General features: G+C 47.3%; 1 protein-coding gene across 1 annotated transcript; it reads left to right on the top strand.

Annotated features, from left to right (window-relative positions):
- Positions 1 to 3,705: 3,705 nt before the first annotated feature.
- On the top strand, positions 3,706 to 15,852 carry LOC116241035 (aquaporin-7-like). The gene is made up of 7 exons (XM_031611641.2): positions 3,706 to 3,834; positions 7,457 to 7,585; positions 10,272 to 10,398; positions 12,624 to 12,761; positions 13,498 to 13,616; positions 14,610 to 14,827; positions 15,498 to 15,852. The coding sequence occupies exons 1-7, from the start codon at positions 3,832 to 3,834 to the stop codon at positions 15,655 to 15,657; spliced, it is 894 nt and encodes a 297-aa protein (XP_031467501.2). The 5' UTR covers positions 3,706 to 3,831; the 3' UTR covers positions 15,658 to 15,852.
- Positions 15,853 to 17,054: the final 1,202 nt, after the last annotated feature.

Below are 17,054 nucleotides of genomic sequence, written 5' to 3' on the forward strand. Positions count from 1 at the left end.
CAGGCCCCCACGTTGTCCAGGGCCCCATCCAACCTGGCCTTGGACACTTCCAGGGATGGGGCATCCACAACCTCTCTGGACAGCCTATTCCGGCATCTCACCAGTCCTGTAGTAAAGAACTTCCCTCTTACATCCAACCTAAATCTTCCCTCCTTGAGCTTAAAACCATTTCCCCTTGTCCTATCGCTGTCCACCCAACCAAAAAGTTGATTCCCCTCCTTTTTGCAATCTTCTTTTAAATACTGGGAGGCTGCAATGAGGTTTTCCCAGAGCTTTCTCTTCTCCAGGCTGAACAAGCTCAGCTCCATCAGCCTGTCTTTGTAGTGGAGGTGCTGCAGCCCTCTGATCATCTTTGTGGCCCTCCTCTGGACCCTCTCCAACAGCTCCAACTTTCACTTTATCTAAAATGCCATTGAATTGTTGCACTGCCATAGGCATTACAGTAGGTGCTGTGGTTACTGGAGGAAGCTTCTCTGCTGGCCTGACCCGTTGTATTGTTAGAAGCACGGTCACACCTGCTCTTCAGGGGCTTTTGACCACTGGCCTCACCATGATGAGGCAATGTCCTGGAGAGGAGAAGAGAGCAACATGGTGGAGCTGATGGCAGAAGCTGATGGGAACTCCGGCACAAAGCCAGGGCAGTTGCTTCTGTGAGAATCATGCAGCACTCCGTGAAGCAGCTCTCTTCTCTGGCCCTATCTAAATGTCTTTTCTGCTCCCCACAAGCTGATTCTGAATGAGGTGCTTTGGTCACCTGCTGGGAAAAGGGAACTGAGCAAGGAGAAGTGACTGCTGAAGACAGCTGGGAATTTTTCAAGTTGACTGGTTTCTCCTAAGGTCAACTCAGCAATTCAACAGCATGCTAATAAAAGATCTTCTGTTCCTGTGACCAGAGTGATGGACAGCCTTTTCCAATGGACACCAGAGACAGTGGACAGTGGTCATACAGGCTGGTTGTATTCATGAAGTAGTTCTTATGTATGATGGAAAGAGAGTATGTGAATAGAAAAAAAAGTGAAAAAAATTTCCTGGAATTATTTTATAATCTCCAGTAGTTCACAACTGAGAGACCAGTAGAGGAGCACCTGTGTTTAACAACCCTTGATGGATTTTTCCCTCCATTACCTTGTGTAACAATCTTTTGGCATTTTTTTTTTTTTCATCCATGGCATGTAACAAGGACTTGTACAGATGGACTGCAAGCCCCAGAGCACAAAAAGCAGTTTGAGCTTTTTGTTCAATAGCTTCAGGGTAAGCAGGCAAAACCACGTTAGCATAGCATTACGTTTTCAGGTAGACTGTATGAATTGGAGCAGCTACTTTTGGAGGTGAAAGCTCCAGCCAGGCACTGCTGTGGCTCATCTTGCAGTTCGACACATTAACTTTCAGGGTGCAAGAATTGATACCTATAGGCTCACAGACCCACTGTGGTTTGACACTGTGCTGGCCTTGTGGCAGATCTGAAGGCTGTGTTGGGTCAGGTGCCCATCACATCTGCACAAGCCCACCCTGAGATGGCTCCAGACAGCTTTCGCACATACACACCGGGAGAGGGGAACAGAGCCTCTGCCTTTCTCATGGGTTTATAAATAAATATTTTGACTCAGGAAGATTCCTATGAAGTTAAAATTGCAAAGGTAGTATGCAACAGTTACTTCTTCACTAGGAAATACCTAATATGAATATGTGTGTGCTTGTGTGTGCAAAAACAAACAGGGACAAAAAAGACAATCTTTAGTGTTTGCCATGGGCAGGGAATACCTGTGCTGCATGTGATGGCTGCTGTGTAGTCCCTGTGCTTTGAAGAGCAGGCTGCATGTTGGTGCCTTTGCTCAGTGAGCACTCGTTTGTGGAGCTGTCAGTTCTGCTGCTGTGTAGGACTTGTGCTGGGAAACTATGAGAGTCAGACAAATAACTTATTCTTCCAGCTTCTGTGGCTTTCTCTGAGTAAATGGCTTTTTGTGTAGACTGATGGTAAACCATACGGATCCATCATACCTGGCTCTACTTTTCTGTCTCCCAGAAGAGCATGAGAGCAGCCAAAGGGGCAAGGGAAAGGCATAAGGATGATGGGGTTAGGCCGATATAGAGCCAGGCCTCCACTGCTTTACAGTGCCTGTAGAGTTCCTTGGGGTACTGGGAGAAGCTGGGCAGAGTCCAAGCGGATTTGTGCATGTCTTCAAGGAATTTGTGGCATCTCCACACTGTGATAGTGAGAGCTTATCAGGGGTTTCCTTTGGATTCCTTCACGTCTGTGCTGCCAGCAGCCCTCCAGGCTGGGGCAGATGTGGGAAAGCCACCTTGGCCACCCACTTCCCAGGCATTCCATCTGTATGGAGATAGTTAAAGACAGATCCCTGGTGGCAGGCATTGCTTGCTACTGATGTGAGTCATGCTGGCACTGGGTGGTGTTTGACACTCTGGTGGGTGTGATAAAGGATAACATTTTCTGCTGCTGGCAACAAGGGGCCTGGGGCTGTTAAGACTAAGCTGCATTCAGGTCTGACTTCAAAACAAATTGGTTCCTTCTTCTTCTCGGCTGTCTACTATTCAGTTTCTAATTGAACTGCGAATTCCACAGAGCTGAGCATAACCAGGATCCAGGAGACTCTGCTTACATGCCATCCAGCTACCTCCCAGCACCTCCCTGTGTATTTTATACATGAATATTAGTTACAGAAACTCTCGTTTCTCTGTCCCCAAATGAAATATAGCCTTTGGCAGAAGAAACCAGAAGTTATCTCCATTTCAAGGTGGGGAGTCCTGCAAAATGAGTTCAGTTTCTTTGGGCATAGGTCAACATGATCTTACTCCTAAATGCATACTCTGAGCTACAATGTGGGCTCTGATGGACAGCACCATCTTCTCACCCCTCATTCAGTTCAGTGAGTCTCTCCCTCAGCATGCATCTTTTCACCTTTAATCTCTGTCTTTCAGAGCATGGGCGTTCACAGGAAAAAGCCAGGTTTCACTTATCTCCAGCATGATGATGACCTGTGAACCTTGTGGTTTTCCTGCTTATCTTCAGATTGAAAACAGAACTGTGCTGAAAGCTCAGCAGGAGTGTTTGAATCCTCAGGGCTCACAGCTCTCCGCATGGGGCTGGGAGAAACACTGCAGTGGGACCAGGGTGAGCAGGGGCTGATGGCACACATAGAGACATGATGGGAGCCTGGCTCTAAACAGGCTGGGGGAATACGATGCCCACAGGTGTGTGTAAGGCATGAGCATTGACTGGGTGATGACAGCAGAAGATGATCTGGCATGACCTTGGCTGAAGTCCTGCCTAAGTCTCCCGTGGTCATCACTGCTGGTATCATGTTACCACTGGTACAGGTGTTCCTGTACCCTGTTTTTGCTCATGTTAAAACATGAGGTGTCAAAGGCTTTGTCCAGGAGGAAACCTGTGTGGTCACACAAATCACCATGCTCTACAGCATGTGAAATTTGCTTGAAAAGCTTTGCCTGAAAAGCCAGACAGAGAGCAGAAGGGGATGGTGGCCCACCATAGCAGAGGGTTAAGCAGGGCGGGGGACAGAACCCTGATGACCTTTGCTTTGTTGCCCAACAGTGGGTGAGCAGAGCTCCATGCTACCCCTTCCCAGACAGCCATACTCGCTTCTTGAAGATCAGTGGGAATCAAATAATTCCTCTTCTGCTGACACAACCATCCTGCAGATTATGTCTGGATGAGTGAGCTTTAGCAGTCTGGGGCAGGGAGGCTCTACCCCCCCGGCACCATTCTCTCAAAGAGTGAGGAGAAGAGCTGGAGCAAGTTCCCACTCACATACTGCCACATCCCTCTGTCTTCAGTTCTCAGCCCTGCCTGGCATGGTAAGACCTGTTCTTGTTTTAGGGGCCCATGAAGAGAATGAAAATAGGTCTTGTGTCATTGATCTGTTGGGCAGTGATTGCACCTTGGGTGGGAGTCACCAACTGCAATGGGGAAAGCAGTGAATAGGAGAGGAGCTGGAAGTGGGCTGTGCCTCACGGGGAACTGGTTGGAAAAGTCCCTTTAGGACCTTTCTGGAGATGATGGCATTTCTTGGTGCACCTGATGCAGAAGGCACGGGTGTGCTGATGGCACGTGTGGGTGATACACCTTCAGCCAGCTGTGGGGCAAGAAGCAATGACAAGGGAGGTGGATGCTACATGGAAGGCCATGGAGACTGGTGTCCTGGAGGTAGGAACACTACTAATATTGGGAGAGTAAAGCCATCTGCTGAGAGATCAATACCAGGTGTCTCAGTGTCTGCCATCTGCAGAGGAGGAGATGAGCCCTAAACATTAGGTGGGAGACCATAGAGCTTAGGTGCTTCAGGGTATGTCAAGACGTAGCTGTCACAGCTCAGGTAGTAGTATCAGTGTTATACAAGTCTCTCTGACACCTGGCCATGACTTGTTCAGCTTTCCTGAGGTCAGGGAACCTGGTTCAACTTTTGGTCTTCCTTCGATGCAGTGTGTATGAAGCCTGGATGCAGTCATGGAAAAATGGCCCAGCAGCCCCTTCCCGTTGGGATCCTGCTTTGATTCCTAAAGGTGCCTGGAGAAATCTTGGTCCCAGGGCTAACCCTGGCACCTTGTGGAGTAGTCAGCTGTTCTCATCCACTGTGAGGAGCTCCTCTGTTGTGCTATCTGCCAGGCTCCTCTCATTCTCTGGGTAGAAGTTAATACTCCACCAGCAGGGCTAATGGACTGGCAGTATTCCAGATGCTGATTAGCACAATTAAGAGATAAATGAGCTTTTGAGTGCAGAGGAAATGTGCACTGTCAAACCAAGCGAGAGGAGTTTCTCCGTGTGGAAGTGTGACAGCTCTGGAGTGCATGGGGACTCATCCAAACCAGGGGAGTGCTTAGCCCTGCTCTTCAGCATGATTTGTGTCAACACCAGTACTAAAGGTGGGCCTTGGCTGTACCAAAATGCTCTGCTGAGACCTTCCTCTCCAAACTGAGACCTATACTACTAGTGCTGGAAGAGTACCTGCCCTGGGGAAGAAAATGTTACGTTAGCGGGTGATGGCTTAATGTGTGATGGAAAACTTTGTACATCTTTCATAGAGTCAACGTTGAGTGAAGTTTGAACAGGTGAGTAAGTCAAGGTAAGCATCAGGGCAGAATGGAGCTGAGAGAGAGCGTTCTGTTCTGATAAAACGTACAGGAAAACCTTATAGGATGGTACTAAGAAGAGTTAACTCATGATTGTGTTGGGCTGATGCTGGTGTGTGAATATGGTTGGAACATGATTTTGAGAATTTGGCTGGAAGTTAGAAGAAACTCTCTAACCTTCACGGTGTCAAGGTCTGATAAAAGGCTTCCACCAGAAGTAGGGACAAAAAACCCTTACACCTGAAATGGAGACAAGTCAAGTCATGAAAAGGAAGAGGTGGTGTTCATACTGGCCGGGGGCTTTTTGATGACCCCAGAGCCCCTTGCCAGCCCTGCAGGTGAGTGAAGCCAGGCAAGCATGAACAAGCTAGGCTGTGTGACTGCAGCTCTGCTCCCAGCCCCTGGCTGACTCACCAAGTAGCCTCAGCTGGGTGCAGATATTTGGGGCAGCCCATCTCTGCTGGTGCTGTGCACCTCTGCAAGGTCCCCACTACAGACACCAAGGGATGCCAGCAGCTGGTCTGACTCACAGATTTGGCTTCAGATGCTTATTCTAGGTGGGGATGGACTGCCATTTAGAGCTGTTCTTCTCTGCTTATGGTAAAGTGGAGGCTGACAGGTCCAGTTTCACACATTTTGGTTTTGTGTGATGATACTCTGCCCTATAGGACTCACAGAAAAGTTTCATTATTTTCATTTCATTAGCAGACTATCTTCATTTGATGTATGCAGTTGTATTAAAACAGAACAAAACTAAACTAAAAGGTTCTCGCATATTCAGCATCTGACAGAGGAACCCATCTGAACATTTTTAGGTGAAAAATTAATGCCTCAATGCCATCTTGTGGAATGAATTGTGTAAGAGGGCAGGCATTGGAGAGAGGCACATCCAGTGCCACTGTGACTAGTGATGCCAGTCCAGAAGCATGCTGGAATTCTAGTTGGTTTGCTGGCAATTTCAGTGATTGTGCTGTAAATATTATCACTACACCAAATTTTGCTTTTTTTCTCTGATAAGAGTCTAAGTCCATGGGAGACCAGCATTCCTAGAAAACATTTCCTCATTTTTCAGCATGAATTAGAATATATAAATGCCTATTGTTAAGGCTTCCTTCTATTATTCCTATTCCTTCTTTTATTCCATTAAGGAATAAAAGATACATATATATATATAAAAGATATAGATATAGATAAAATATTCCTATTATGGAATAAAAGAGAAAAACTTTTCAGAGATGTAGCAGCTGTCTTGCTGTAAGGGGAAGGAGTCTGCTTGAAGGACAATCCAGGGGTCAGAAGTGAAGTTGCAGGTCTGGCTGTGCGTATGGACTGACTTGACCCTCTTCCATCTGAGAAATGCTGTGAGCTCTCCAGGGCTTACCCCAGTACATGGGACCCTTCCCTGCTGCAAGCCAATCATCTGAAGAGGTGGGAAGAGAAGCAGCATCCCAGATTCTTTCTTGCAGATGCTCAGTCCTACAAGTGAGAGAATAGATCATGAACTTTTGCAGTGTGGTATCGCAGAGGGGAGGACAGTGTGGGCTGAGCGCTGTGTCCCCATCAGGGCAGCTGCTGGTGGCTCTTCCAGAGCACCCCTTACAGAAAGACACTGAGAAGCTGCAGGTTAAGAAAAAGGTGGAGAAAACCAACCAGAAGTTAGAGCACAGCACAGGGAGTGCACAGGGAGAGGAAACATTCAACCTGGCGCAACACCCAAGGTGTTGTGCTTTGCCCAGATGCAGGCAGAGCTGCACATCAGCACCACACAGAACATCCTCATCACAGACTGGGCATGCACCAAGCCACCCTGCCAAACACCAGCAAATGGGCCTAATCCATCCTGTAAAGGAAAATGGCACCAAACCATCAGCTAGGGGGTTATAGTGCAAAGCACCACCACAGTACCTGTTCAGCACTGTCCCTGGAGGTGTTCAAGAAACATTTAGATGTTATACTAAGGGACATGGTGCAATGGGGAAATATTTGTGGTAGGCAGATGGTTGGACTGTATGACCTCGGAGGTCTTTTTCAACCTTGTTGATTCTATGATTCTACGATTGTAAGGCAATGGAGAAAGAGAGTGGCCTTAGGAGCACACCGGTCTACAGCTCCGTTGCTTGGGAGATGGGCAGAGACTCAAGAGATTGCAGCACTCTGCTGGCAGAAACATTGCATGCTCACCATTTAGTTTTAAAAGGATGGTGTCTGTGTGTGGAAGCCTCGAAGCTTGCAGCTACTTTATTGGCTTGTTCATCTTTAACCAAATGAATGAAGGTGTCTGGGGGTGAAGGGAGGGTGCCAAGTTTCAAAGGGTAACAGCTCAGTGCAATGAAGTGTGCTGTCACAACAGGATCTTCTGTACAGCTGCAGGCTGGATCTGAAGAGTAAAATGCTGGAGAAGATTCAGAAGATGCTGACAATCCGTAGCAGCTCCGTCAGGGAGCTGCTGGCAGAAGCACTGGGGATGTACGTGCTGATGGTAAGGAGGAGGTGTGCCCAGATGTGTGTGTTTGCGCAGCATGAGTGAGGGCAGCTTTTGCAGCAGGAAGCTGTAAGGCCTGAAGTTTCCTATCACATCCTCAGGGCTGCTCAAGAACAGGCTGTTACTCTTTGCTGGTGCTGCAGATGATGCTGATGCTTTTCTTCAAACCATGCTGGAAAGGATGGGGTGGTCTGGGCAGGTGTCTGCAGCACGTGGCCTGCAGCCAGGATTCTGCTTATAGTTGTTACATGCTGGCAAATGGATGGTGCTTATTATAATGGATGGTACAAATCATACAGAAACTCTCCTCTTGCTTGAGGCATTTGTTGCACGCAGAAAAAGTGAAGTGGTTGTGAGCTTTGGGCTGCTTGGAGGTGCTGAGGGGAAGAGGGTGAGGAAGGCAGGGGTGAGGCTTTGCAGTCAGAATTGATCTCTGTTAGCAGTAACATGCCCACCAAGTTCAGAACCTTTTGCACTGGAGCAACACAGCAGAACAAGATCCCTCTCTGCAAAGGTCTGATGCCAATTTACCACACCTGTGCTTCACCCATAGCACTTACAGTTTGAGAGAAGCACTTTGGGCCAGATTGAGCATGGGGGATAATCCAAATAACTCACGCTTTAGGACATTTGTATAGGAGAAAGATAAAATTAGTGTGAGCATAGGGGCCCTCAGACACACCTGTCCTCACAGATGTCATTCCTTGTTTCCATTGGCAACAACCGTGTGTGCAAAGGATGCTTTCTTCTCATCACATCTTACTGCATGTCCTGCCCCTTGAAGTTCACTCCTGCCATACAGGTAGTTTTGCACACATTGGAAGTTAGAGTACAGACTCCTGTGACTCCCCAGCTGAGCTGAACAAACCATTTGCCTTTCCATTCCCTTTCTTTTTTTTTTGATGGCTGGACACCCCTGGTCATAAGGAACGAGTCTGAGGGGCCCTGCCAGGGCATTCTGTGCAGGGAGGAGACAATCATTTGCCCGAAGACAGTCCAAGAGAGATTTCGGAGCTTTCAGCCCGTGCTAGCTCTTTCCTCACTGAGCCCCATAAGGGAAAAGAGCAGGAGGAGGGATGCTGCACACTGTCCCCATCAAGGACTGGTGACAAGCAGCATCCAGCGTCTGAACGCAGCATCCAGCATCTGACCCTTCAGCAACTCCATGGCCCTCGGTGCAGCTGGAAATGTGCTGGTTGCATCCCTTGGACTCCTGGCTGGGTTCTGTTGGGAGGATGATATACAGACAAGGACTCTTTTAATGAACAAGTGATTTTCCTAAAGGAGGGAACAAGGCATCAGGAGTAAATGGCATGAAGAATGGAGAGGCAGGGAAAACTACTACTTTGTGTCTATGGGAGTAGGTGACCAGAGGTTTGGGTCTGTGATGAAAAATAGATTCTCTGTCCTGTGCTAACTTTCATTTGTTTATTTTTTTTTCCCCAGGGTAGAGTTGTTGAGCTCTAAAAGCCAGGGCTCCTGCCCTGCCCTCCTTGACTGCATACCATCCTGCCAAAACAGAGCTTTGTGCATTTGGCTTCTGGATCCAGCTTTGGAAAAACTCAGAAATGAGTCAGCAAAGTTTTTGTAATGATTTTGCAGTTGCTGAGGGACATCAGGGATACTGCTTTTTGGGGTTTCGCTGAGGCAGGCTGAGAGAAGGTCCCACACTGAGGCTGCAGCTTCATGCAGAACACAGTGTGGTCTGTGTATACAGGAAAGATAAGAGCAGAGTTTCTGGGGGGCAGTGGATTTGGGAGATGTCTGGAAGGGAGAGCAGACACATGAGATTAAATTTAAATCCATGCACAGCAGTCAGTAAAGATTCAAATCAAAGCAGAACGGGACAGAGCAGAAGTTAGATAGTACAGGGCATGCTTTCCAAGTTCTGAGAGGTTGGAGATGCAGAGACCTTAAGTGAAGCTTTGTCCTTCTCCAGATCTGAGTATTAGAACTGTGCAAGAACTGATTTTTCCAACCTCAAGACCACAGTGAATGAGTGAAACAGAATTTATCCAAAGGCTAGAGCAATTTCTTAAATATGTCCTTTCCTGCTGGAGAGTGATTGCATTTCTTTTTAATTTTTTTTTTCCAGTTTCCTTTTAGTCACTACAAAAATATTGAAACTGGGTGTTTTCAAACTGAACCGTATTTGTGTCAAAAACTTCAACTGGATTTAATTTCCTAGTTTTTGGCTGAAACAGGTTACCAAAATTAGAGTTGAGTTTGACAAACAGATGTGTGTTGCCTAAACTACTCTTTTTGGCCAATAAACTGCACACTAGGAAAGGAAAGATGACAACAACTTGCCCACCCTCCCTCCATATGGCAGGGCACATGTGTTGGGGTGGCTGTGGTGAAGGTCCCCAGGCTCATATCCCTTGTGCTGCAAGCACAGTGTGCCACCATGTGTGCACCCTGGACATTATATCTGGGTCCTAATACCAAATGAAGACCAGAGCATCTGCATTGGTGTGATGGAATGTAAGGGGTACTCAAGCTCCTGCTCAGTTTTTGGAGAGAAGGGGTCATTTTCACTTGATCTCCTGACCACGGGCACCTTAAGCTGTTCCCATTTTTGAAGGATAATTGGTATTGCAGAAAAAGCTACAGGGACACCCAATCCAATATGGCAATAACATTACTTCAACACCCCTTTCCCTCTTTATTTTCTGTGCACTAGGTCTTGGGCTTATCCTCTGTGGCACAAGTGGTATTAGGAAAAGGAGAATTTGGGCAGTATCTGAGCATCAATTTGGGATTTGGCATTGGAGTCACCATGGGGATCCATGCAGCTGGAGGCATCTCTGGTAAGACACTTGAGCATAATCTCTATGTCTCTAAAGGCCCCAGGTGCCAGGGGCAGCAGGAGTGGTTGCAGAGCAGTGGGTGATAGCACAGCATGATGGGGCTCTGGCCTCTCCTGCTAAAATTCAATCCTTCAGCCCCAGAGAAGAAGAGCAGAACAGGTGTGGTGAACCGTAGCTGTCATGGGGCCTTGTGATCCAGTGATCACAGCCAAGTCCTTGGTGGGGAGGTGGCACTGAGGGGGTCACAATGCACAGCCAGGTCAAGAGCAGCAGGGGACAGGGCAGTCCTTGTGCACTGACAGTCTGCTGACTCCAAACACACATTATGGGCTTAATGAGATGGGTTGATGGTCCAGGTGAGGGTCTTGCAGCTCTTCTGGAAAAATTGGCTGTCAGAGACAGGGTTACAGGGCTGCTCAGTATGAAGACTAAACAGGGAACGGGCAGCCAAGCACCCAGGGTGTTCTGGGGGTGAAGAGGAGGGGCACTGCAGAGAAAGTTGTTCCCACATTGTTCATGAGAGGAATTAGGGCCCATTGTTCCCTCAGGGCTCTGCCAAAGCAGGGCAGGACATGTACTGGGTATTGTTGGGACTTCCTGCTCACCAGTGGGGATGGGCAGAGGCAAGTGGGGCAGGAGAATGGCAGAGATGCAGCCATCACTTCCCTTGCAGTCAGCGGAGTCACGTTTCAGCAGTGCCCATGTTAGGCACTTGGGTTATGCCATCAGAACGTGGCCTGAGAGATAAGGAGATCTGGAAGCATGCTGCCAGCACGACCCATGGGGAAGTAAATCATTTATTGCAAGTGAAAGCTTATTGTTGATGTTGCAACAAGGAATAGTATGGAAATTTTCTCCTTATCGCTCACACCAGGCACCCCCCCACAAACTCAGGGGGTGGTGTTTCGGGGCCATAGGGTGATATCTCTCACATGACAGAGCATTACCTTTGACTTGTGCAATTTCTGCATTCATTTGCACCAAGTTAAGTGATTACGGGCTCTAGTGGGCAGAAAATTAAGGCAAGTAAGTCTTTGTTCTTGAACTGCTGGATCACACTGCTGTGTCCAAGGACACAGAGGTGTCTAAGACTAGGGACAGCTTTGAAAGAAATCTTTTTTCTGTCCAGAGAGTCAACTTGAAGTCCCTCTAGGAAGCTGTGGAGACACACTGGGAGAAGTGGGCTGAGCAAAGGAGAAGAGGTCTCAGATCAGCCAGCAGCAGGGTAGCTCCAGGGCCAGTAAGGGCTCCTTGACATTGTGATTTGGCTTCATTTGTATCACAAGATGCTTCTTGTGACCCCTGAAGTGGCTGGTCATCCACAGAGAGGACCAGAGAAGTTTGAAGAAAAAGAGATCTCCCCCCATTTCTCTTGCAGCTGCGGGATGGCAGCAGATGGCACATGAACTTTACCTCACTCCATCCTGCATTTTGATGACATGGTATTGGTCTGGATCTTACCCCTTTCCAAATCCACGGGAGGAGAAAGCTAAATGTTGGAAGTCGTAAGGAAATGCAGTCCTGTCCCCCACAATGGAAGGACAGTGTCTGCTTCAGACCCATGGTTGTAACCATGGTCTGCACAACTGATCATTCTATTAACTGCTCGCTGCAGTGATTTCGAGAGCTAAGTCCCTGCTGACAACCTCATGCAGAATTTGCTTTGCAAATGTGATCAGTTCTGCAGTTTGTTTCCCCACTGCCTCATTACCTTGCTGCCAAATGTGTTATCAGCCCACAGCTCCACATCAGCTGGAGAGATCTGCTCTGTCAGGATCAGACCTTTTCAGATGTTTTCAGAAGGCATTTTTTTCATGGTTTGAGATGCAGCTCACCTACCTGTAGCCTGGGAGTGATGAGTCTGAGGTTTGGGATCTCTTTAAGTTGAACCAAGGGAGGTTCCTACAGGAGAGGACCAAGAAAGCTGCCTTTGACAGGTGAGATGACTGACTCTCTGGAGGCAACCTGTGCTCTCCAGAGAGCTGAGCAAAGGATGTCTAACTCCAAAAGAACGGACACTAAGGACTCCCTCCTTGCATCACTCAGCTGCCAAAGGAAAGGAGACAGTTTTGTATTTATATAGGAGGGACCCCCTGCCCTGGTAGAGTCTTGGAGCTTAATGTTCTGGAGCAAGGTCTGAGTCTCTGCTCTGGGATGTCGGGTATGGGGCATGCTCCAAATTAGGTGCAATAGGGCCAATACATCTCTCCTTTGTGGTTTTGCAGGAGCTCATCTGAATGCTGCCATCACACTCACACATTGCATTTTTGGAAACCTCCCCTGGAGAAAGCTTCCAGCTTATCTGCTTGGCCAGTTCCTGGGCTCCTTTTTGGGAGCAGCCACTGTCTTTGGACTCTACTATGGTATGGTTACGTCTGTATCATTGTGGTTACTGTAGGTACTTTTTCAGTCTCAACTCACAGTTCATCAAAAATGTTTCTTGTCACAGCACCCAGTGTGATGTCATGACCTCTTGGATCATGGGCCAGATCTTTATGGCTTAAGGTCAGGGCAGGGCCAAGGTATCTCTGGAAGGATATTCCTGGAGAACACCTCTCCTTTTTGCATGGGGCATTCCCACTGCCAAAGCCCGTCTCTAGACTGGTAATTTTGTAAAAAAAATATATATATATTAAGAAAACCATTAAAAACATGCATTTTGTCACCAAAAGGCCTGCAAAGGCTTCTGTTAGCTGTGTTACCAAGAATCAGCTACAGCTAGAGCTCTGGTCTGTGGAAAATAGGACAGCAACTCATGTTTATGAGCAGAGGATCCAACACTGATAGGCTCCAGCATGTTTCACTTTCTGAGAAGTGGGGGAATGGAGGCCACTCAGTACACCCAGAGCATCCAGCCCCATGTCTCTGAGCAGGGACACGGAGTTGGACTGCATAAACAAGCAGCTGCAGGCTAAAGTCTGTGGTGACAGATATCACTGAGACTGTGCCCTTCAAGGGGTGTGTTGATTCTATCCTATCTATCTCTCTTTGTGTCTTTGCTGATACAAAGTGGGCAGTGGGTGGACTTGTGAACATGCCATGTGTGATGAACTCTGTACTGGCCACTGTCCTTACTCCTGTAATTCTCATCTCTCCTAGAAGCACTGTATGACTACACCAAGGGGAATTTTACGGTGACAGGACCAACTGGCACAGCATCGATCTTCTCCACTTACCCTTCTCCCTATATGTCCTTGTCCGGGAGCTTTTTCACAGAGGTCAGTGGGGACAGCTGTGGCGTGTTGGGAAAAGTTGGGTGGTAGTAGACCCTAGTGCAAGGTCTGGGCAAGGGACTCAGCTCTACATGTGCAGACACAGTCACCACCTAAGCTACAAGCAGCCCACCATCCAGGCAGATGCCTGACTGGTAGTGTCCAGAGCTTCTTGAGGGCTGAGCAAGAGCACAGAATGATGGGGACAAGGAATCAACAGGCTTCTTCTTTTGTTTCTGAGCTGAGGACGCTGTGCCTGGACAGTCAGGAGGATGGTGAGAGCTGGAGATCCTGCATAGAACCATCTGACTGCTCTGTCTCCTGTGATTGTGTGGTTGCCTTGCTGCACAAGAAAGCAAGTGAAAATGAATACATGCTACCAAGAGCGACAGGGCTCCTGCTCTAGTAGTATCTCCGCAAGCAGTCCAAGGTCCTCCAGGGGCATTTTCTGAAGCAGATAGAGACAGGAGTCATCATCTCTATACAAACAACTGTCACTGATGTCTTAGGCACTGCAGATCTATGATTGCCTACAGTGTGTTGTCAGAGACAGGATATTCTGTTTCCCAGATAAGAATCCATTATCTACCTTCACTCTTAACAGGGTGGATGCAGCAAGGTATATAATCCATCAGTCTTGCCAGGAATGATGAGATTTGTCTCATTATTTGTTTGTTATGGCTCTGTGTCTGTTGAACAAAAAGTACTTTAAATAACTTATGCCCTTAACTTGAAAGATGGAGGGTGCTGACAGTGCTGAGAAGCTTGTGTCAGTTCTAGAATATTTTTGTTGTTGGTGTGGACACATTTTCATTGGGAAATGACTTGTCTCTTTTTCAGAGTCACTTATGAGGAAGGAATAACATTAGGGCCCCTGATGACTTATCATGACTTACCATCCCATCTGCTCAGACAGTCTGGGAAGTCTCTCTTTGCTGAGTGGGATCCTCCTGCCTTTGCTCTCTCCCCTCACTTGTTTTCCCTTTACTGCTCCCGCAGTTTATGGCGACGGTGATGTTGTTCTTGGGCATTTTGGTCATCCATGATGAGAAAAATAATGGAGCCCTGAAAGGCACACAGGCTCTGCTCACAGGTATCCTGGTTCTGGGCATCGGCATGGGGATGGGGATGAACACAGGCTACGCCATAAACCCCTCCCGGGACCTGCCACCGAGAATCTTCACAGCAATTGCTGGCTGGGGAGTGGATGTCTTCAGGTGAGTGACCTGGTTTCACACTGTACAGCTCTCTGGGAATGAGAAAAGCCCAAGATAACATGGTCATGGAGCCTGTGTACTCCTTTGCAGAAAGCAAATATTGTGCACAGAGAAACTCCATGCATTCTGTTCACAAAATCTGGGATATGCAGTTCTCCTGTATTGGATTCACCTTGACATTTGGATGTCCCAGTTCAGAAACCAGGAACAATCCACCTCTTAGCTAGAGATTGAGCTGCTATTGCAGTGACTGGAGAGACTATGATTTGGATCACCAGAAAGCAAGTACTTGCAGCTGGATTGCTGAATTGCTTTCCTAAATTCAGGTGTCTGTATCTACTCTACTTTCCAGAATCTACTAAGATGGTTTCACACTACAGCTTTTTCCATGGTGAAGGCATTAGCAGAGTCTCTGTCCTGTTTTAGCTGCTCATTTTCATGAAGACCATGCTGAGCCAGTTTCCCATGCCAATAGCAAAAGTTACCTTCCTTCCAGCTATTAGACTGATGGATCCAGAATTTATCTAAGCTATCTAGACAGTTGAGTGTGTGAAATGGCACCAGACACCTCTGCTCACAAAGTTCAGTCCTAGCACTCAGTTCACCTCACAGCAGCAGGGCAGCAATTCCTGTGTAGCTCACTGGATACCTCTTCTGTGTTTCATTTTAGGGCTGGAAATTACTGGTGGTGGGTGCCACTTGTAGCTCCAACACTGGGAAGTCTTGCTGGTGGTTTAATCTACAAACTCTTAATTGATATTCACAATCAACCTGTCCTGGAGCATGGAAATGAGAAAGGACAGACAGTCATTGAAAGTTCCACATTGTGATGGCCATCCTGACAGCAAATCCTGGGTGGGCACATACCTCGACAGCTGAAGAGTAACCAAGTGGGTAAGGGCATGTGCAATGGCATTGCTGAAGTGCATGCTTTTCTCACCTTGCGGGTGAGTAAATGAAAGAGTAGCTTAAAATAAATCTGTTCTGCTTAACCAGACAAACAGGGTCTCTGAGACACTGAGCAGACCTGAGAAGGGCTAGACCTGTTTATGAGCTGAAGAAATTATTCAATCTTTCTGAGTAAAAATCTGCCCCCCAAAATCACATTCTGGAGATGCAAAACACCAGTCACCTGTAAATTGATTGCAATCAAATGTAAGATTCAACATGGCTGGAATGAAAATCAGTCAAGTGAAAATCAGGGAATACCTACACTGTTGCAGAAACAAAGAAGTTTTGATCTGGAATATTCTGCTAAAAATTGTAGATATTACACTGATGAATCAGGGGCTCAGATTTGTTTCCATTCGCTGATCTGTCACCTTAACTATTATCAGTTTGTCAGAGCACAGAGAATCAGGTTGAAGGGGACCTTGAAGATCATCTAGTTCCAGCCGCCTGTGTGGGCAATGGGCAGGGTTGCCAACCAGTAAATCAGGCTGCCAAAGGCCCCATTCCACCTGGCCCTGAATATCTGTAGAGAAGAGCAAGGAAGTCTGATAAAGAAGTAGTCTGGAGAGTTTTCCTCACTGAACATAGCCTCATTGGAACAGGCTAGATGTTTTGCACTATGCAGGTGTGATGGAGCTGCATGCATTGTAACTGATGGGTTAGACTTTAACTACAACCTTACGAGAGGATCCAGACAATTTCTGTGGCAGCATATCCAAATGTCAAAAAAACTTGATTCTCCACTTTGATTGTAAGAGAAACATGGGAATACACCACTGTGCTCCTGCATCAATTCTGCAACATAAGTCTGAATGAGGAAACGGGCAAGCAGTAGCCTTGCAGATCTGTAGCACCACTGGACCGAAAGTACAACACTGTCAGCAGCACCAGCCTATCTCCAGGCTGGGTGATAAGGCAAACTTTTCTGGGAGATGCTTTAGCAAGTATGGTACACATGTCAGGAATATGACTGTGGTACAAGGGCTGGATACTACAGAGACAGAATACATGGCTCTACACTGTTCATCATCACTGTCATACAGAATTTCAGAAACTGGCATTTACTGGCTTTAACAGCCATTCATGTCACAATACCAAAAGGATTACTGCTGTATTACTGTGGCATGGGATTAGATGGTAGGTACCATATCTGTTTCCTCATCAGAGTTCACATTTTATTAGTAGAGCAGCTACTCAATGTACTCTTTTGCCCTGGTACAAGATGCCATCAGCTTAAGAGGGCAAAAGAGTACAAGAGGGTTTTCTTATGTAGGGG

Source organism: Phasianus colchicus, chromosome Z (genome assembly GCF_987193195.1).
Source record: "Phasianus colchicus chromosome Z, bPhaCol1.hap1.1, whole genome shotgun sequence".
Taxonomy (NCBI): domain Eukaryota; kingdom Metazoa; phylum Chordata; class Aves; order Galliformes; family Phasianidae; genus Phasianus; species Phasianus colchicus.

Excerpts from the sequence above, each read along its gene's own strand:
- LOC116241035 (XM_031611641.2), top strand. Across the intron at positions 7,586-10,271 it reads TGGGGATGTACGTGCTGATG|GTCTTGGGCTTATCCTCTGT; the intron begins GTAAGGAGGAGG and ends TCTGTGCACTAG. Across the intron at positions 12,762-13,497 it reads TGTCTTTGGACTCTACTATG|AAGCACTGTATGACTACACC; the intron begins GTATGGTTACGT and ends CATCTCTCCTAG.